The sequence below is a fragment of the Pagrus pagrus genome (assembly GCF_965226575.1).
Source record: "Pagrus pagrus genome assembly, chromosome: 10".
NCBI lineage: Eukaryota > Metazoa > Chordata > Actinopteri > Spariformes > Sparidae > Pagrus > Pagrus pagrus.
Genome location: NC_140194.1, coordinates 7,327,189 through 7,347,182, shown reverse-complemented (window position 1 = coordinate 7,347,182; position 19,994 = coordinate 7,327,189). Strand labels below are relative to the sequence as shown.

General features: G+C 39.4%; 5 protein-coding genes across 10 annotated transcripts in view; 1 reads left to right on the top strand and 4 right to left on the bottom strand.

The window, feature by feature from the left end:
* Positions 1 to 7: 7 nt before the first annotated feature.
* nudt7 (nudix (nucleoside diphosphate linked moiety X)-type motif 7) lies at positions 8 to 2,758 on the bottom strand. The gene is made up of 3 exons (XM_084365157.1): positions 2,277 to 2,758; positions 2,030 to 2,188; positions 8 to 1,932 (listed from the first exon to the last, which is right to left on the bottom strand). The coding sequence occupies exons 1-3, from the start codon at positions 2,430 to 2,432 to the stop codon at positions 1,579 to 1,581; spliced, it is 669 nt and encodes a 222-aa protein (XP_084221283.1). The 5' UTR covers positions 2,433 to 2,758; the 3' UTR covers positions 8 to 1,578.
* Positions 2,759 to 3,063: 305 nt separating this feature from the next.
* hprt1l (hypoxanthine phosphoribosyltransferase 1, like) lies at positions 3,064 to 9,898 on the bottom strand. Of its 2 annotated transcripts, XM_084363740.1 has the most exons (9): positions 9,489 to 9,896; positions 9,138 to 9,244; positions 8,637 to 8,820; positions 8,290 to 8,355; positions 8,185 to 8,202; positions 7,317 to 7,399; positions 5,461 to 5,507; positions 4,883 to 4,959; positions 3,064 to 3,649 (listed from the first exon to the last, which is right to left on the bottom strand). In XM_084363740.1, the coding sequence occupies exons 1-9, from the start codon at positions 9,504 to 9,506 to the stop codon at positions 3,602 to 3,604; spliced, it is 648 nt and encodes a 215-aa protein (XP_084219866.1). In that variant the 5' UTR covers positions 9,507 to 9,896; the 3' UTR covers positions 3,064 to 3,601. The 2 variants fall into 2 exon arrangements, with proteins under 2 accessions (XP_084219866.1, XP_084219867.1); XM_084363741.1 differs by lacking the exon at positions 8,185 to 8,202 and having other exon boundaries at positions 9,489 to 9,898.
* Positions 9,899 to 11,351: 1,453 nt separating this feature from the next.
* Positions 11,352 to 15,142, bottom strand: psmd7 (proteasome 26S subunit, non-ATPase 7). The gene is made up of 8 exons (XM_084365019.1): positions 14,977 to 15,142; positions 14,440 to 14,531; positions 14,136 to 14,228; positions 13,952 to 14,049; positions 13,758 to 13,838; positions 13,517 to 13,608; positions 13,098 to 13,296; positions 11,352 to 11,950 (listed from the first exon to the last, which is right to left on the bottom strand). The coding sequence occupies exons 1-8, from the start codon at positions 15,048 to 15,050 to the stop codon at positions 11,687 to 11,689; spliced, it is 993 nt and encodes a 330-aa protein (XP_084221145.1). The 5' UTR covers positions 15,051 to 15,142; the 3' UTR covers positions 11,352 to 11,686.
* Positions 15,132 to 16,301, top strand: LOC311264280 (dynein light chain roadblock-type 2). The gene is made up of 4 exons (XM_084365020.1): positions 15,132 to 15,212; positions 15,547 to 15,622; positions 15,716 to 15,883; positions 16,014 to 16,301. The coding sequence occupies exons 1-4, from the start codon at positions 15,210 to 15,212 to the stop codon at positions 16,055 to 16,057; spliced, it is 291 nt and encodes a 96-aa protein (XP_084221146.1). The 5' UTR covers positions 15,132 to 15,209; the 3' UTR covers positions 16,058 to 16,301.
* A 1,607-nt stretch (positions 16,302 to 17,908) lies between these two features.
* LOC311263906 (genetic suppressor element 1-like) overlaps positions 17,909 to 19,994 on the bottom strand; it is a 39,595-nt gene continuing 37,509 nt past the window's right edge. For all 5 annotated transcript variants that reach the window (XM_084364272.1, XM_084364273.1, XM_084364271.1 and 2 more), the window contains exon 16: positions 17,909 to 19,761. In XM_084364272.1, the coding sequence (XP_084220398.1) occupies positions 19,624 to 19,761 (138 nt within the window). In that variant the 3' untranslated portion in view covers positions 17,909 to 19,623. The remainder of the gene's footprint in view (positions 19,762 to 19,994) is intronic.

Sequence of the window (19,994 nt, the reverse complement as noted above, 5' to 3'; positions counted from 1 at the left end):
GTGTGTGTTTTGTTTTTACCTTTTTTTTTTTTTTTCTTGTAATGTCATGCATCTCAAATGGCACTTTGACTCATCCATTAACTGTAGGTCAGGTTAGAGCGCAGTAGTGATGTTTCCAAGCATTCCATTCCTCTTGGGTTAGGGGAGTTTAAGAGCACATGATGATTGCGATAGAAGTGCGGAACAGTAATGCCTCTTAAAGCCATACCAACACAGAAAGCCAACCTGTGACTTCAGTTTCATGAATGTAAGTTTTACCTCATGGTGTGGACATAGAGCTTGCTCTACATCTAACATCGGACCAATTACAGTTTTAGAGAACATATATTTTGAGGCAGATGGGGGGATGGGTGGGGTGGCACCAAATGTCATTTGTATCACTGTACATTTGTCAGATTGTTTTGTCTTGGATGGTGGTGTAATTTCATGTTTTCACGTCCAGTCGTTTTCATTTTGAGCAATCCAGGATGCTCAGTCTGACTCTAAGAATAGCCACTTCCACCTGAGAAAAACCATGTGAAACATGAATTTAATGGTGAAGATAGCACACAAATCTTTACACAATATCGGTTTTGTCCTTCAGTCATGTAAATGAATATCCATGTATATTTAAATGTGAAATATACTGCAGGGGTATCTTGAATTTCAATTGTGATGCTTTCAACAGAACTTTGTGTGCCTTGATAACTTAACTGTTACTCTGCTGTGTTTACTGGTGTCCCTTTTGTGTCACTGCTATTTGGCTACCTTGTCCTTTTTATTCTGTAGGACTGTTTGACATCAGGACACGTTTCAGTGATTTACTTTTTATTTCTAAACACAAGCATAACCATAGCCCATACCAAGATATATTTTTCAGCATTTTCTTTTTGGAAATCCATCACAAGATATCAGAGTGAGAACTCTCAACACAATATTGTGCAGCTTCACCAGTGAAATGTCAACTTTTGTTTATTTTCTGTTGAAAGTATTTTTTTCCATGCCTCATGAGATTTGTACATGTGAGGTAAAAGGGACGAGACAGTGGAGATTGTTTTATGGAGAGCTTTCTTGTGTTGATGTGCTTGTCAACATTACTATTGTTGCTGTGAAATGCTTGGATCAAAAGGAGCAACCATGATAAATTAACTGTTAATTGCCAATAGTGTGAGCTGTTATCTTGTGTGTAATCAGTTTGCTCACTTTTCCTAGTTCGCTTTCTATTTCACATTCTCCAACAGTTCTGTTGTATCCGTTCTGTGTAGCTTGAGCTTTAGTATCTAGCCTTAAGACCCTGCAGTCGGGATAAAGGTCAACCCCAGTGTGTTATCATACATCTGAACTATTATTAACATGTACTTTGCCTTGGTCTGGACATTTGTATACTCTTCTGTTTATATCTGTAATCCTGCTGCTACATTAAATGAATTAATAAAAACCTAAGCTTCTTGATTTTCATTTCTCCCTCCTGACGCATTAGTAAAAAAAATAATATAAAAAGGTTTTTATATTAATCTCTCTCTTATCCTCATAATCAATGCAGTAAATTAATACACTTCAGTTATATAACAAATCTGGTTTCAGGCATTTTGTTTACCACTATAGTTTACTAATTCTTCTATGTAGAATCTTGTGGAAGAAGGAGAACGGATCATCGGTGTCAAAACCAACATCAAACTCTGGCTTTTTCCTGAGAGCAAGAGCAGCAACCACTATGGCCAGCATAGCAGTAAGTCCCCATATGTGATACTGGTTTCCTGAATCAGGGTCCACAAAATGAAAAGAGTGCAACGGCCCCAACATCCCAGCGGCACCATGGGCACCAAAGTGGTCCTTCTCGCTGGTGAAGAAGTCCAGAGGGACTGGGAACACGGCACTGACCTCAGCTGGGTTTGGACAGGGACAAAATGATTCATTTATGAAGCCCACCACCGGGGTCACCAGCAGACCGCTCTGTGAAAAGAGGTGAAGATGAGAGGGGTGTGAGAAAGAGATGGACCCAAAGCAGCTGATGCCCTGAAGGGGCAGAAAAACATTGTTCCTGTCCCACCTTATTGATGATAGGGAAGAGTGTACAGACCACCTGAACCTCATCAGGTGGTAGACCTATCTCCTCCTCTGCCTCTCTCAGGGCTGTGTCCACATCATCTCTGTCACTGAGGTCTCTCTTCCCACCGGGGAAACACACCTCACCAGCATTGGTCCTCAGCTGCAGACACACACAAGTCGGTCAAAAGTTGAGGTAGTCAACAGAGACATTTTTAGTCCTCCACCTATGTGACATCCTTCCGGGTTACCTGTTTTGAACGCAGGGTCATCAAGGTGTACAGCTCTCCTTTCTTCACAAACAGTGGGATCAGCACTGAGGCTTTGGGAAGCACAGGTAGATCGGAGAACTTGTTTCCGATGTCAAACTGTTTTAAAATGGCTATCGTCTCCTCTTTCACATGCATGATTTCTGCTCGAGGTTAAAGCAAAAGACATACACACGTTTAATTGACTGAAGTCCGAAGTACAACGGACAACGTCTTTAAAAGCCAGTTACTTTCTATTAAGCGGTAAAGACAAGTGTAACGTTAAAGGTGGCTGGAGCTGAAGCTGTCGCACGTAATTTACGTCACAAGGTGAAACGATAAGCTAACCACCAAGCTAACGCTAATGCTAACATTAGCAGTACATGGCAACTGGGATAAAACCACAAACTCTCTATATTGCCAAGATGTGTTTAATAGTATTCCTATCGCCCGTTACCTAAAGTAGTTTGTCTCTACGACGACTTAACTTGCGTCTCATCAAAACAAACCCGAATGTACGACGTCGAAATATGACGTCACAGCCGTCGACGAGCAAGCTTCCGGGTTCGTTAGCCACAATTAGCCAGTTAGCTGTCAAACACAGTAGTCACGACTTTGATGGCAATTTTAAATTTGCTACTCAAACCCAAGAACAAGTGTGACCGAAAAACTGAAATGCAAATGTTAATATATGTATGGACAGTGAATTAAAAGTGTATTCTTCTTAACTCTGGCTAAAAAATAGCTGGTTTTACTTTATAAGAAGTGCAAGAGAAACATAAACAGGATCCAAGGTTTCAACGGGATTTGTATTGCTGTAAACAGGTCCTTGATAAACACATCAGATATGAAATAAAACATACAGTACATTCCAAGTCAGTCATTTTATGGCATAATGAGAGGAAATATGCGTATTTTAAATCGAAAACATAACATAACATGTACAAAAGGCTACTTAATTGACTGACAGTTCACTGAACATAAAGCTGTAGCCTGAGACGTGTGATTTAATGAGCCAGAACAAATAAATGACATTATTCAATCTTCAAGGTACAACTGCAATTTACAGGTAATGTCTATACACATAGGTCAATAAATACATTAAATTAACAACCAAAATATTCATAATATGACTAAATGATCCCATGTATTCAATCAGGTGGGAAATAAAATGTTCTTTTAAGTTATTTACAACCCACAAGTCACATTTTGTGGATTCATATGTAGAAAAATAAATAAGATCCAAAACACAGCAAAGCTAAGGAGGGTCATCACAGTGGTCCTAGTCTTCATAGATTCAGTCATCGCCTCTGCAGCACTTCACCTGCTCACACTTTGTACTTCTCCTTGGCTTGATCGTTCAGTATACAGATGTGCTGTGAAAAAAATATATAATAATAATGAAACCAGAGGACAGTGAATTCTTGTGTTTGTATTTCTACTGTCTAGGAAATTTATTATTCTGTTTATGTTCAACATTTTGTGCGGCTATCATATAGACAGGAAGTCCATGTATTGTAGAATTTTAACTGCAAAGGTCTTAAAACATACACAGATAATGCACAAATTACATATAATGAATTCAAACAGATTTAATTTTTTTAACATAAAAAAGACTTAATTTTTAATTAAGATCTAACGTGAATAAAGTTAAGAAGGACTTAGCCTCTCTTCACCTGAATAAGCTGTTCCTCATAACAGACAATTTGACAAGTAATCATAGCAAAAGCTCAGGTGTTACTAATGACATTAACGATGACTCTGTTCTATTCCAGTGTCCCAGAAAGCTATGAGCTAGCACGTACAATACCAGCACACTGAAACTGAAGCAGCCTCTAATTCAGCCATCGTTCATTTTTATTCACTGAGCTTTTTCTACTTCTCACACGTGATAAAGTCTTCAGTGGAAGAGACTATTACATTATATATTATTATATATATGTAGAAAGCTTTGACCCAGCATTAAGATTATCAGACAGGGAGAAACAATTTATCATAAACACATTAAATAAATAAATAAAAAGTGAAAAATAATTTTAAAAATATTCCACAGAATCTGATAGGGCACCTATTTGTAATCTACACAGTACACCTACAGTCATCCCATTAACAAGTTCTTGTCAAATGTAAAAGCTACAAAACAACACGAGTCCTGTCCAAATTCTATACTACACGTTAAATGTATGCAGGTTTTGTAATTATTCATACAAAAAAAAATCTTGCTATTTGAACCTGGATTTACAGGATATTGATAATGTTGGGTTAATGTATATTATTCTTCACCAATGTACAAAGGAAATGTGGAAGCTCCTCACAGGTGCAAAATATTAAAATAATTGCAGATGGTTGAAGAAGGTTTTAGAAAATGAAAAAAGCTATTAAATATTTGGAAAAACGTTTTACCTTCTCTTTGTGTAATTGGCAGTTTAAGGTCACAGTTTGATAAACATATTTCACACGTAGCATTATTTGTTTGTTCAAGAGCCTCCTTTGAGAAAACAGGATCACATATATACTGTGCACAATTAAAATATAGCACCCAATTAAACACATCTATTGACTCATAAAATGTCTGTCCTTACACTTTTCATCTGAAGCAGCAAACTTACACTGAGATCTCTGAAGTACTCATTGTAGTCCAAAGCGTAACCCACCAGAAAGGCATCAGGCACCTCAAAACCAATGTCTGAAATACACATAGACAGCACCATGTGAGCCATATCAAGAAACCAAACAACTACTTACAGTGCATCTAAAATGAGACATGTAAACAACTACTGAGGCACTGTAGTAAACTAATGTTGCTCTTTTACTGTCTGTGTGCGGTGGTGCTTACGCTGTAAGTGCTGTGTAGTGTTAAAGTCAAAACGCTTACAGTAACAGCTGTCCTTGAGGGACAATCTTAAAGAGATTATCCAACTCAAACCTAAAAGCATTACATAATCACAGACAGGTTGAGCAAGGGGTTATCAGGCTCGTGTTAGTGCATAAGTACCAGGCTCGGCTACATTTGAAGTAGATATTCCTGAAATTAATTTTAATCCTGCAGGAAAAACACAGCTTTATTAAGTAACAGTTCACCAGCCCTTCATAGAAGCAGACACACATAAGTGATGGCATGAAATGAGCTCTACCATACATTAATACACCACATGTCTCAGTGTAAAGCGAGTAAAGAGGTGCTCACAGTCTGGTCTGTACCCTGAACTCCTCGGGGTCCTCTTCACCAGAAGGCTGGAATGACAAATGAGGAAAATACAGGATATATGAACAAAAGAGAAATTAACCTGTGTGTTGTAACCACAACCTCTTCAGTGCATGCTTTAATTCTAACTGACAGGACTGATTGACTTGATAGATCCCACAACACCTTGGCCAAAACAAATTCCCTTTTAAAGTTTAAAAACAAAAGCAGAGAGCAGTTATGCTTGCTATTATTTTTTAATGCTGTTATCACAAGAGCGCAGATTAATTATTTCATCATCTTGAGATCACAGAGCTCTTTTTCTGAAGACAGCAGGTTAATTAATGTCATTATGGAGAAAAGAAAAGGAAGATTTCTCGAGATAACCAAACGTCTTTCTTTTCCCTCCCCAAGATAACAGGATAATCCTGAAAAGCTCAAAAATGACTGTCAGGTTCATCTGATCACAATTCAAGCATAATTCATAATTGAAGAGTACATTGGGCATAAATGTGTAGTTTTGTTTGCTGCAGTCAGGTCAGTCTTGTTTTAAAAAACAAAGACGAGAGCATCTATATATGCTGGCATGGCTCTACTGATCTCTGATAAACATACAGTAAGTAATAAGAGGAAACAGCCTTATCTCAGGATAACAAAGCTTGTTTTCTTGAGATAACGAAATAATTATCTTTTGATCTCGAGAACAAAAAAGAATAATTGCAAGTGTGCCCGTTCTCTGCTTCTGCAAAGTGTGTTGCTTATTTTTTATTCATAGGTGCAATGTTAGACACATAATACAGGCTAAGTTGTGCCAGTGAGTAGACGTCCACCGTCTTCAAGCTAAAAGAAAAGTTTAGTAAGTCTTAGTTTCTGAAGACTTGTTTGTGGGGGCTGCATGGTGGGGCAGTGGTTAGCACTCCCGCAGTCCAAAAGCATGCAGGTTAGGTTACTTGGCGACTCTGAATTGCCTGTAGGTGTGATTGAGAGCTTATTCATTATATACAGCTGGGATTGACTCCAGCCCCCTTGTCCCATTCAAGGTCAAGCGGTTGCATCTAACAGATGGATCGATATTGATCCTGGATAAATTACATACCTTGCTTCCTACTGTATTTTTTTTTCTGCCATAGACTGTAGATGAAGATCTATATAAAGAGGTACCTTTATATACAGTACAGTATATAATTCTCACTCATATACAGCTAACAAAAAGCTGTGCAAATAGTCACTTTGAGCACCACAAATAAAATGATATGCAATTCTGTTGTATTGGGCTAGCAGCAGAAGTGTCTGCGGCAGATATCACAAGACCTCAGCAGGAACATGGCCTGTCTGCATGACTTGATACCACAATGGCAAAGTGGGAAATGTTTGTTTGTGTGTGAGAGAGAGAAAGAGAGATAATTAAAAGTCAGACTTCTATTTAAAACAGATAGATCAGGGCAAGTTCAGAATTGTAATTCACAATGGAAGCTTAGCAAGAGACGCTTTGGCAATAAAATTACTACATGGCCGACATCACAGCAACAGAAATTACCCAACCCATGTAGAGCGGATCGCATGAAAACGATCTTTATGCAAGCATCAGAGGAGGCCCACATTGCTTCAACCCATTTCCTGTTTCAACCAGCTTTCAGGAATACTTCAGAGAGGAGGCTTCTACCTCCACAGTGCAGTTAATAGTGCAGCAGATTAACTCTTAAGCTGCTTCCTCCCTCCATCACATTACATCTCTAATACAGTCCTAAAGGAGAGCGTCCATTAGCTAAGAGCACTCTCTCTGGTGACATACCAGCCAGTTATAGTTGAGGTCTATAATTCAGTTTCCTGAACTGTGATCTGAATCTGATGGTGCCTACCTTACGACTTTAACCATCTTGGGATTACATTCACTCAGCAGAGAAAGTAGCGTCTGCATCGTCCTTCCCGTCTCCACTATATCCTTTTTATAGTGCAGGAAACAGGAAGTGGTCACATTATAGTGGAGGCATGAACAAAAAGAAGCACTACTTACAGTAAAGGGGCACTATGTAGTTTTGGAGAAGAAATTCAAAGTCAGCATTTTAATATTCACAGTATTAATGGAGGTAATAATAGACACTGAGGAATATTTTTTTTTCTCCATAACTGAATAAACAAGCTGTTCTCAGAGGGAAATAAGGTCCCAGAACACAGTTTAAAGATGGAAAGGTGGCAGGGTCTGCCACATATAAACAAAGTAAAACAGTATGAAGTAAATTTTAAGGTAAATTTGTTTTATTCAGTTTATCCAGTCATGTAACCACAGAGAGTTTATTTAGTTTGTTTAGGCATAAAAATAATCAGTCAATGAAGATCTTTCCCTCCTGATTAATATTTATTCTCCAAAACTACATAATGCACCTTTAAAAACATACATCATTTATGCAACATTGACATTTTATATCCAATTAGTTTTACACTTAAGATTAAAATCATTATTAAGTATGTATTCCTTTCAGGTACTGTATTGATATCATCATGATCGATACCGCAAATCAATGAGCTGGACTCATGTTGCATGCAAGCACTTTGATTTGTCAGGTGTTTACTAAATTAACCAAAGACAGTCAAACAGTTTTTTAAATGAGTTTCCAGAAAATGAACAATATGATGATATATCACTATATAAATGTACATACACTGATTTTATCCTTATTGTCCAAACGTAATACAGAATAAAAAATGATTGAAAATTAGAAGTCCTACCTCCACAATCAGAACGTTCTGCAGAAAATAAAAATGAAAGAACAGTTGGTGAAGTATACAGTTACACAACGACGTCTAGCTGAAGTGTATCATCTGTAGACTAACCTTGCCTGAGAGACTGGACAGCTCATCCCCGCCTATGACTTTGACACTGTTTGTTGACTTGTCATTCTGAGGGACACAAAGAAGAGACGACAGTGTGATTACAGTTTGGATTAACCTTGTCTAATCTGCAGTGATAGAATTACAGGAGAAAACCTCACCACACATCTACATCACATTTTTTCCTTTGAAAATGTCAGTACATTGCACCAAGAATCTCTACTCTTTGAACCCGGCAGTGAGTGACTCATTTCTGATGAAATAAGATTGCTCTCATTTGTATTTCGCCAACACACACCTCACATCAGCACAAGTGGGTCCTGGAAATGAAATGAGAAAAGGCAGCTTACACAGTAGCTCTTCACCCTAATGAAATCCACCGTCAGCGGGACTGATTTATCGCTGTTCTGATTCAGCGCTTTGATGTAGTCCAGGAGGTCTGCGAAGAACTTGTAGCCCCCTTTCAGCACACACAGAGCCACGATGTGGTGTCCCCCCATGTCCCGGATTATGTCCCGGGCCAGACGCTCCGTCCTGGATCAGACAGTAGAAGCGTGGGGGGGGGGGAGAAAGAAAAAAACAGATGCATTGTAAATTACAGTGCAGCGTTCAACCCTTTACGTGATAATGCACTTAAACGTTATTGCTTTCGCAGCACTACTCTGGGCATTTGATCACTCCACATTCAAATGCACTTCAGGATGTGGGCTGCACTGATTTGTCAAACAAAATACAGTGCAGTGCTCTGCTGTAATCCTGGCACACACACCGATGTGAGTGTCAGATGACTTGACAGAAATATAATAGGAGTGTGTGGTGGTTGATGGTGGTGGTGCTGTTGACTGGTTCACCTGTCCATGATGAGTCCATGGGGGATGATCACCTTCTCCAGGTCGTTCTCATAATGTCTGGGGACGCAGAAAAGGTCCAGCTCGTGGCCCTTTTCATCATCGGCGATCTGGAAAACAAGAAGAAGCAACGTCTTCAACCGGCCCCGACAGATTTAATCACGGTGAAGTGAAACACTGAGCCTCTCAACCACCTGTTTATCCCCCGCCCGCACCTGACAAACACCGATCGGGGGGAGAGGAAAAACAGGCCTTCAAGCACACGAGCACAACAACCACACCCTGACAAGTGCACAAGTTATCAATGAACACCAAACAAACCCGCCTAGCAACCGCGACAGTTAAAGCCCTCACCTGCAGATACGAAGCCATGTTTCCAGCGCTCGTCCGTCCTGTTCAGTCGCAGTGAAAGATCTGAGGAGTCATGCTCAGGTCCTGCGAGAGGGAGGAGTGAGAAACAGAGAGGAGAGAGGAGGGTTTGTTGACTTGAAGTGGCACTAGCTGCTCTCCTCCTCACCCACTGCTGCCGCTGCCGCTGCTGCACATGCGGCGCTCCTCCGCCGGGGTTTAAAGCGTTTACGTCAGAATCCAGTTTACCTTCCCAATAATCTGATTTGCCCGACGCAACCTGAGCTTAAAAATGCGCTATCCTGGTCGCTACTGCTCCCCTCTGCGTGCTGCGGTCACTGTGGCGGAGACGGTCCGTCCGCGAGCGTTTGACAGAAGCTGCAGATGACGCAGTTTTAAAAATATAACGGTCGGCCGTTACCCGCGAGGTGGCTGCTTCCTGTCCGCGGTGTGCTTTTATTTTGTAAACCCATCTTATGTGTTTTTATTTCTGTTATTTGATTTACTGGCGTCATATGTAGTGCAAATATTTATTTATTTATTTTGTAAACAACTTAGTAACTAAGAGCTCCCAATGGCGATATACCGATATTGATAATAATCGTGATATTTACAAATAAAATATAGATATAATGGTTAAAAAAAAAAAAAAAACACATGTACTGCCATTTCATTCATTTCCCTTTCTTTCTACTCTCACCTTAATGCTGGTTGCCATAAAATGGAAAAATTCATTAAAGCAACATTATGTAACTGTGTTAAAAACAGCCTTTCTTAAAGTGTGGTCCTCCACGAGAGCCCCCTAGTGGTCAAAATGTCATGTTTTAAATGAAGTGTTTCACTATCTCTATTACCCCTTCTCCACTGGTCCAAAATCTCACTTAAACCCACTAAGATCCGGGTGAGCACGCTAAATTAAAAAATAACTGCAGCACCTACATTACATCTGACAAATTGTTACAGACCTGGGATTTGTATTTACAACAGTGGTGTTGCACTCAGAGACTGTGTGGGGCGCCAAATTGCGCACAATGTCAATTTCTACATAAATGTTGTCTGTAATTGTTTTTTTTGTACTTTTTTATAGTTACACTCTCTCCACCTCTTGTACACTTGTATTTTCAGTGTATCTTTTGTCCAAAAGTGACTTAACACAAAATAAACAAAGACACATTTGAGTGAACACATTTTCTATAGATATTGCGATAATATCGTCACCTTTGATATTTAGGGCACGATAATCGTGTTGTGAAAATCTGATACAATGACAGCCCTACTTTCAATCATATTACATGATCTTGACCAGATCAGGATTGAAATTTCATCTTTATTGCTATTGAATTTCTTTAACTTCTCTGTTAAATTTAAGCTCAAGATGCATTGATGATCCTGTACATCATTTTCCACCAAATGAGGCAAATACAAATATAAAGTAGATTATAACTTGTTCTGACCTCTCTCTTGAGGGGATATTGCCATGTTTTATAATATTCTAACTGGTACGCAAGTTTTGCAGCGTTAAAGAAATATCAATTTAAAATAATTTTAGTTGGTGTTGGAGCTGCATTACTTTGAATAGGGTCTGTCTAAATCAGGTTCTCAGGAAGATAACCTGTCCTCAATTTAATTTCAGTGTCTAATTTGGCAATCTGAGCTTTAGTGAGTTCATACTACTCTATGGGGAATATTTACACTCACACACACACATACTACCTACATCTGTTCAGTGCTTTGTTTGCCCTCTCCCTTCATAACTCCATTAAAAAGTGATCTCAAAACACACATCGGTACATCTGCCTACTGGCCTCTATAATACAACAACTTACCATCTGTTTTTAAATTAGATAAAATAAGAACAGTAAAAACAACCAATTTTTAATATGATCCCAATTTAATGAGTTATACAGAAACAAAACATTTTTTTCCATATTACAAAAAAGCAATACCGGGTGTTTTACAACACCAGGAGCATGTTCTCATAGATCAGAAAACCATAGACGCGAACATCATCTCTGTACGATAATAACAGTCTTTATGAGTGCCACTTGTGACAGTGAGGCCAAATCTCAAATGACACCCCTCCCCATATAGATGCCTACTTTTAGCCTGAGACCCACATACAGAGCTGTGCCTGTGGGCAGAAAGTAGAGCACCATCCAGATGAAGGCCATGTGATTTGAGAGAGGACCTAAGAGGAGGAACACTCATTTTTTCTTCTTCTCGTCTTTCTTGGCACCATCCCCTTTCTCCTTCTCCTTATCTTTGTCCTTGTCATCTTTTTTCTCCTTGTCATCTTTCTTCTCTTTCTTGCCTTCCTCCTTTTCCTGTCCTTCCTTCTTTTCTGCGTCTCGGTTCGAAATCTTGTTGTTGATCAGGTTGTGCAGAGCCACCACAGAGCGAATGAGCGAGGCCAGGTAGACCACCAGCATCTGGTCGTTGGTCTTAAGGTAGAAGGCTTTTGTGAACTCCTAAAAAAAAGGGCAAAGGACAAAGACATGAGATTCGGCATCACAAAACCACGTCTACAACAATACAAATCATATTCATATGAGATTATGATGCAATTCTATGCGGGGATGATGAAACGATTTGATCAAAAAGGGTTTAAAATGAAATTACAAAAGCAGAGCTATGGATCAAACACAGATCTGGATTTTCCAGATATGAAACATGCAGGTATCCATCTCTAAGGACTTGCTTCTGCCATTGTTATGTTGGTTAATAACAGGACTGCGACCAAGAGTTGTTCTAGTGGTTGAATATTTAATCCACAAATCAACTCTAGATAACTGAATTAAATTCATTAAAACTATGGAATTGATAAGATCACAAGATTTAGCTTGTTAAACATCATTACAGCACAATACAGTTCATACTAGTTAACATTTGAGCACAAATGTGCTGGAGCTGTATGTGTCACACTAAACTCGACTCAGTTTGCCCTCCAGTGGATAAAATAAGAAGCTCAGTTAGACATGAAAGCTAAAAAATGTAGATTTCTTTTTTCCCCCGTTAAGTTTTTTTCACCATTAGCTGGAATTGTAATTGTGTGGCAATTATAACTAGTGTGCTGATGTTACAACAACCAACTGCTGCCGTTTCAATTTACTGTTAAACTCCACCTTTCAAAATCACATGATAAGCAAATTAAACTGGAAAAATGTTTGTGCACATATCACTAAAATTAAGTAACACCAGCTTCACTGACATCCAAAAGATTTACCTTTACCGAATTTTGAAAAATAATGTAAACGATGTAAATGCACCTCAAATACAAACAGCTAGGGATAGATTGATTATTGGGGCCTATGTTCAGCATTTTTCTGATTATTGGTATCCGTGTTTTGTGTCAGATTGCCGATAAAATAAATTAATTTTAAAATGTGCCATGTTGGTTCTGATGCAGAATCCCTCTGTCTGTAGTCACCATTCTGTGGTCTCACTAAATGGCCCACCCTACAACACTACCTGATTGGTTACATGTCATACTAGCAAGTCAACACTGAAAAATCTGTATCTGCAAAGTAACTAGTAACTAAAATTATCAAATAAACGTAGCATAGTTGACTTGTGTCAAGCAGCGAACACAGCGGTCGATCCCTACAAACAACTTACCAGCAGATTTACGTCTGGGAGCAAGTTGAAGACATCCTGCAGCTGGTAGATAATCTGGTGATTGATGGGAAGTTTGCCTGCTGTCACTCTCTCCAGGTAGGAGCGGATGTCCAACAGTTTCGAGTTGAGCCCCTTCAGGCCGTGAACCTGATTTGTGATGCGTTGTGACAGAGTGCCCACTGTGGTATCCTTGATATCTCTGTGGATTGTACGTAACAAGTGAATGGACATGAGTATGAATGTCTTAGAATTTTTTGCAAGGAGTTTATCATTTTCATCAATACATCTTTTTTGATTATTATTATTAAACAGTAGCAGAGTTGCATAATTTACTGTAATCCAATGATTTACTATGGCAAAATGGCTGTTAGGTGATTAACAGTGGAGTAAAAGTTGTGATTTGAAGGTTTGTTTAGTACCTGAGCAGGTGCTCCACACCCACTTCCTCTGCTTCCTCAGCTCCAATCTCACTGGTGACGTGTTCAAATGTCTTGGATGTTGGGGTGCCATCCTAGAAATAATACATTAAATTACAACAATGAAAGGAGTTCAAACTCAACTCTAAAACAAAGTTTATTTTTCAACTAAAATATGAAGTCAGGACACTTTGAGAAACAACTGGTTTTCTATCTGCTTCAATGCAATCCATGATTCACTCACGTCGTGTATTTCCTCCACAGAGATGTACGCTTCTGTGGGAAGACCAAGATCTTTGGGCTTCACATCTATAATGACTAACACCTGGTGGGATAAAAGAGAAACATATACGAGTGAGTTATTCAACATCAGAATAAATATGAGTAGGACAAGGTGATGCACATTAAGGCGTGGAAACAGGCAAAGTAGTTACACACCGAGTTGGTACAGTATTGCTTGATGAGCTCGTTGATGGCAATGTCATTCTTATGCAACTTTGGTCCTGTGTGGTACCATCCGACTATTCTTTCTCTGGCTGAAAACAAGAGAAGTCAGTTATTCAAAAGGTATCACAGTCAAGTTAAAGCAACTGATGTACATGGGATGTCTGCAGTGCCTTACCATTAACTTTCTTGAACATGCCATACATGTTCTCCAAGTAGTCGTGATCCAGGAACCACACTGAGTCGTCTCTGTCATCCTCGTCAAATGGCACTGGAAAGACAATGGATTAATGAAGTTTGAAACATGATTGTGTAGCTGTCAGGGATTCATACTATTCTGTTTCATTATGGGAAGTGGACTACTAGGGCCAAAAAACTCCTCCAAAGGCTCCTCATTCATTAATTTTCTTTCTCTTTCATAATTGCTCTTTATTTAATGTGTTTCACTCAAGTCCCCCAGTTGCTGTCAACATGACACTCACCTGCAAAACTGTTTGAGACGTCAAGAACTTTTTTCTGCCATGATCCCAGAAGGACACCAACCACTCGTTTCTGATTGCCGACTTTTCCTATCCTGTAGAATAAATCCTCTTGTTAGTTTACCACAGTTTTGTCAGAAATGAACGGCATTACTCATAAACACTGACTGAGTCATTAGCTAGCTAGGTTTCTACTGTAAGCTAAGCTAATGCCTAACTCTTCATGTTGTCCATACCTCAAGAAATGAACGAAAAATCACTTTATTAGAAAGGACGTACCATCGAGTTGGACTATAATCAATCTAACTTGGCTACCAATTAATTCATAGGTTCAATCCATAACGTTTGCGAACACCGGCTAGGTGACGAGCTAACCTGACTCCACTGAGCTAACTAGCCTGGCCGTGTCTGCATTCAGTCTAAACGGTGCTCTGACTCAGCAGGGCTAGCACTAGCTTAGCTTAGCAGCAACGTTCCGTTTCTGGCTATTTTAACCTCCAACCTTCGTAAAGACTGAACACAGACATTAAACGTACTGACCTGTTAAAATGATCAACCACGCTGAGCAACACCAAGGGATGTACGACCACATTTTCCACCGCTAACTCCGGCATTTTTGCAGTCAAGATAAACAGCACAAAACCAGCACCTCTTCACAATGACGGCTACGCTACACTTCCGCTTGCGCTCGACGTCACTTCCGTTTCTCTTGGCAACAGAGAGACGCGGAGAAGAAGCAGAGGAGTTGAGGCAGAGAGCCGCTCACCGACAAAATGGTAGGAGCCGTGCACGCAAATTAATGCTGTTTTGTATCGGAATTGTTGTATGTTTTGCATTTATATTCAACTGTGTCATTTAATGATACACGTATTAATGTTTACATTACTGTTAGATCACAGAAAACATTAGAATTGCATCAATTATTTGCTAGTTGTGATGTAGCCTAGCTTAATTTACTGCTTCTAACCTTGCTAGATAACTTGTCTGAAGTGAAATCAACTGTCTTAAATTCGTTATTATTGTCTTTTGTTACTGTCTTGCCGCAGAGCCATAAGTGGGTGCTGTCATTAAATAAAATAGTATTGTGTCTGATTTCTTTCTGTCCTGCAGGCTGAAGTTGAGGACACACTGAAGAGGATCGAAGCCCATAAAGGTGTGATTGGAACAATAGTTGTCAACGCAGATGGTAAGCCAGCAGGCATACATGTTAAACACAACAGTTTTCTCTGATGCAACATGTTTAAAATACAGTCTGACTGTGAATGATTTATCTTTCCAGGTATTCCCATCAGAACAACTTTAGATAACTCCACAGCAGTTCAGTACGCAGGACTTCTTCGCAACCTCACGATGATGGCCAGGAGCACAGTGAGGGACATTGACCCGCAGAATGACCTCACCTTCCTCCGCATCCGCTCCAAGAAACATGAGGTCTTGGTCGCACCGGGTGAGTGTTTAGTAGTTACATTGGTAGTGTTGATGCTATGATGACATTTAATATTATCTCAGCCAACAGCTGCACCACTTTTGGCTCTAGTGTTTTTATAATATCTGTACCCTCTTCGTCTCTTCTGCAGAAAATGACTTCCTGCTGATAGTCATCCAGAACCCATGTGAATAGCTGCTGGACATTTCCATGAGAGTCGGCCTTTGTTTGGTCACATGGTCGTTATTTATCCAGCAGATCTTTATCCACTGTGTTATGTTGCTCCATGCACTGCATAATCCCTCCTTTTCTACTTGGGACTCAAGTGTGTTGCCTTACTCTACATAGTGCATTATTTGTTTTAACTTTTTTTCCTTTCATTTCATGTCTTTGTGTTGATATTCAATAAATCTGTGAAATAAATCTGTTTAAATACTTACCAGTTCATTCTGTATGTGCATGTACAGATGCATCACAAATTCAGTGAAAAACATTAATAGGAAAGAGGAGAAATATAACAATGTTGAACTCGCCTTGATAAGGACTTGATTGTAGGCTACATCAAGTTGGCAAGAGGAAAAGATCTAAGAGAGAAATAAGTGGTGACTTTTATCCAGCGGTGGAATAAATATTTAGATGCTTTTCTTGAGTGAAAGTAGTGCTATCACAATATAAAAATACTCTTACACATAAGCCCTGCATTCAAAAGATTAGTAGTAAATAAGTAAAAACACTTAAGTATTATCATAAAAATGTGGTTAAACCATCAAAAGTAAAAGTACTTATTCAGAATGAGCCCTGTCAGTGTTATAGTATTATATATACTGGATATGTAATGACTGGTGCAAGTATTAGCAGCAATGTATCTAGTTAAGATGTTGTTAATGCTGTCTACATATACTGTATGTAGTTTAATCAGTAGTGAGGAATCATATTTCATAAATGTGATTCGTCAAATATTAAAGGCCCTGCACACATATGGTCCACCCACACAGGTGTTTTCACTTGTGTTGGCTAATTAATGCTGCACTTGACTGACTAGCTCACCCTTGTTTCACCCTGACCTGTCCTCTATGACTCTACAGAGTGGACAGTTACAGCATTGCTGTCAGTTACTGGGCTCTGTATTAGTAGTTGAACACAAACTTCTTCTTCTTCTTCTTCTTCATGTTCATTGCCAGATAGCCTAACAATGCTTAATTTTACAACCCTTGTGTTAGGTTTCGTTTTATTTTGTGATTTTTCTTTTTGTAGCCCCAACCCTAATTTTACTTCTACAGAGGACAGATATGTTCAGGAATTCAGGAAACATGGAGCTGATATGGAAAGCCGATTATATCGCCCATCCATCCCTAACCTGTTGAGCCCAAGCGGATCCAACTGGGGTTTTTTTTGAGCACCTATGGTAAAATATAAGTGAAATATATAGTTTGGTACCTGATAAATTTTAAATGGCACAGATAGAAATTCTGCCCAACCATCTGCACTGAAACCTCCCTAACTTTGTTCTGATTCACTTTATTAGCATAAACGTTCGCAGAGGTAATGTTCAGATGTTTTGCTGTGGTTTGCTAGAAATTTGGAGCGGCAGCTGCATCATTCCTCAAGGATGTTCATTAAAAAAATCTTTCGTTTATGCTGCCAACTTCATTTATTTGGACCCAGTGACATATAGATATATATCCCTTTATTATGATACCTTGATTATTCAAATAGACCTTGTGGTTGCAGAGATACACTCTGTCAATTGTCGAGCAGAGACACAAAATAGAGGCTTAGTTCTTTACAGGTTAAAAAGAGCAAAAGATAAAAAATAAACATAAATGTTCAGTTTATCCACTATAGGAACATGTACTCCGCTCCTGCCGTTCAAAGACCACAGCCTATTCTTTTTCTCTTCTTCTCTACATCTTTTTAAAATCATTATATGTCTAAATGTTGAATATGATGTATTATGTGAAGAAATGACTAAAGTTTCTGGTCATCTCAACTCTTGCACTGTTACATATTTATATCTCCCCAGATACACGACAACGACAGACAGAAGACATTTTACAAATATTTTAATGTAAATTTCCATCAGAATTTACAGCAATATATGTTAATAAATAATTCATCACACTTATACATCCCAAATAATACATTACATAACAACTGATTGAAACAAATATGCAGGATTTCACAGAAAGTTTGTCGAGGAGACCGAACAGGTAACAGGATGGTCAGGTGATTTTGGGACATTGCTACTTTAACTGGCGCTTGTGGGAAAGAGGCTCCTGGGATTTTAATATTCAGAGGGAAAGAGGCAGAAAATATAAATTTTTGTGACATTGCTTTATCTGGCTTGAACAAAAATAAATCTCATCAAAAGAGCAGAGATGGCGTCCTTTACTGTTATCCACAGAAGGACGGTGTCATTTTGATGTGTATGTCGCCCCTAAAAACAATTAGAGAACCGTTTCAAGTACTCGAAGAGCATCAAGAGAAAAGATGTCGTTTATTAGTTTTGACACAGTCCTGAAATGGAACTGAATAACAAATTTGGCTTTTTTGATTCCACAGCAAAATCAGTTCAACTTCTTCACAATAATGCCACAATAAATCACCTTCAGACGGGTGAAAACATTTATTTCCAATTCTCTAAGAACATGTGAAGAATGTTGCAAAAGGCCTTTTTAAAAAAAAAAAATCATAATTTTTATTCTCTTCAAGTTTCTTCAACATTTATAGGCATGTGGAGTGCTCAGGACAGAAACCTTCTTAGCTGACAACTTGATAATGTTGTGAGACAAAGACTGATGCCACGCTGTCTTCCATCCCCCAGTGCATCTTGGTCAAACCCCCCCCCCCACCCCCAAAAAACATTTTTGACATCACATAACATTTCTCAAATACGACTGTCCTAACATCCTTCATTTTCTAAACATTTTATTTTTTAATTCTGACCAGCAGCAGTTGGAACGAAACATATGGCTTCCCCACGAGGAACGGTTAAAACAACAAAACATACAAAATTCTTCATCTATCGCGAGAGACTTTACTGATGGAAAAATGTATTAAACCTCAAAAAACTTCATTGATACCATTTGCCGTTATATAGATAATATCTTTTAGATGTTTCCTTTACCAGCACACAGACTGCTTCACCCGTCACGTACGGTGCTCAGTACGACATTACACCACGCAGAGGACCGTGAAGTATCTCCTCCAGTTCCATTTCAAGTGCATCCTGTCAAGTTTAAGGCCTGAGGTGTGCTTTGATTCCTTGACTCCTGTTTTCATTCTCTGAGTATTAACCAAGTGACCACTGTACGCTTTAAGTCTCTTCTCATTGCTGTCCAGAGAGGCTACAGATTTGTGCCGAGTGAAACATCTCATTAGTGTGAGTCAATAAACTGATATAATATGAGCTAAATGGTAGAAAGTCCTTAAAGCTGTCTGAGGACTAGCAGGAGTGGTTAGAGTAACTCTGACGGAGATGCTGTTTCACCTACACAGTGCTGGGCAGAATGAGAGAGAGTGTGAATGCCCAGACGACATGGTCACCGTGGTTTACAGCTACCGTGGCAAACCTGGCGGGTCATCAGTTGAATCTGGAGCCAGTCAGGTAACATAACTGACTGGCCAGAAGCGTAACAAGACAAGGACCGGCTCCTTCAAGTGCTTCGAGTGCAGAGAGTGGTCTGGCTCCAGTCTGTCTTGTTCTTGTTACTGATCCTTCGCTGTCAGAGGCGTATCAGTCAGAGAGCGGTTGTCGGAGGTCACCTCGGTGTGTGTCCGTTCAGTTGCCCCCTGCCCCAGTGAATGTTCGGTAGTGTCAAACACCTCCTGAAGTGCTCGAGCTGGGCCTGCAGTCTCTCCCTCTCCTCTCTCACTTTCTGCCTCTGACTCACCAGCTCCTGCAGGACGGACAAGACTCTTGTTACAGAAGCAAGACTAAGCTGCGTCGCTTACAAACAGGAGTACACACAGCAAATGAGCACTGTAGGGCAGCAAGTGATGGTTGTTTGAATTATTGATTAATCTGCCGATTATTTTCTAGATTTATCGTTTTATCCGTAAAGTGACAGAAATAAGTGAAAAATCACCATCCCAGTTTCCAAGGTGATGTCTCTAAATGTCTTGTTTTGTC

Coding starts and splice junctions, on each gene's coding strand:
- nudt7 (XM_084365157.1), bottom strand. CDS start 2,432: ATGCATGTGAAAGAGGAGACGATAGCCATTTTAAAACAGTTTGACATC. Junction 2,189..2,276: donor TGACCCTGCGTTCAAAACAG/GTAACCCGGAAG, acceptor GTGTGTCTGCAG/CTGAGGACCAATGCTGGTGA. Junction 1,933..2,029: donor TCTTCCCTATCATCAATAAG/GTGGGACAGGAA, acceptor CTCTTTTCACAG/AGCGGTCTGCTGGTGACCCC.
- hprt1l (XM_084363740.1), bottom strand. Junction 8,356..8,636: donor TTAGGGTGAAGAGCTACTGT/GTAAGCTGCCTT, acceptor TGTGTCCCTCAG/AATGACAAGTCAACAAACAG. Junction 3,650..4,882: donor AGTACTTCAGAGATCTCAGT/GTAAGTTTGCTG, acceptor TTTTTTTCACAG/CACATCTGTATACTGAACGA.
- psmd7 (XM_084365019.1), bottom strand. CDS start 15,050: ATGCCGGAGTTAGCGGTGGAAAATGTGGTCGTACATCCCTTGGTGTTG. Junction 14,532..14,976: donor GTGGTTGATCATTTTAACAG/GTCAGTACGTTT, acceptor TTTATTCTACAG/GATAGGAAAAGTCGGCAATC. Junction 13,609..13,757: donor CTGTGGAGGAAATACACGAC/GTGAGTGAATCA, acceptor TATTATTTCTAG/GATGGCACCCCAACATCCAA.
- LOC311264280 (XM_084365020.1), top strand. Junction 15,623..15,715: donor AATAGTTGTCAACGCAGATG/GTAAGCCAGCAG, acceptor TTATCTTTCCAG/GTATTCCCATCAGAACAACT. Junction 15,884..16,013: donor TGAGGTCTTGGTCGCACCGG/GTGAGTGTTTAG, acceptor TCTCTTCTGCAG/AAAATGACTTCCTGCTGATA.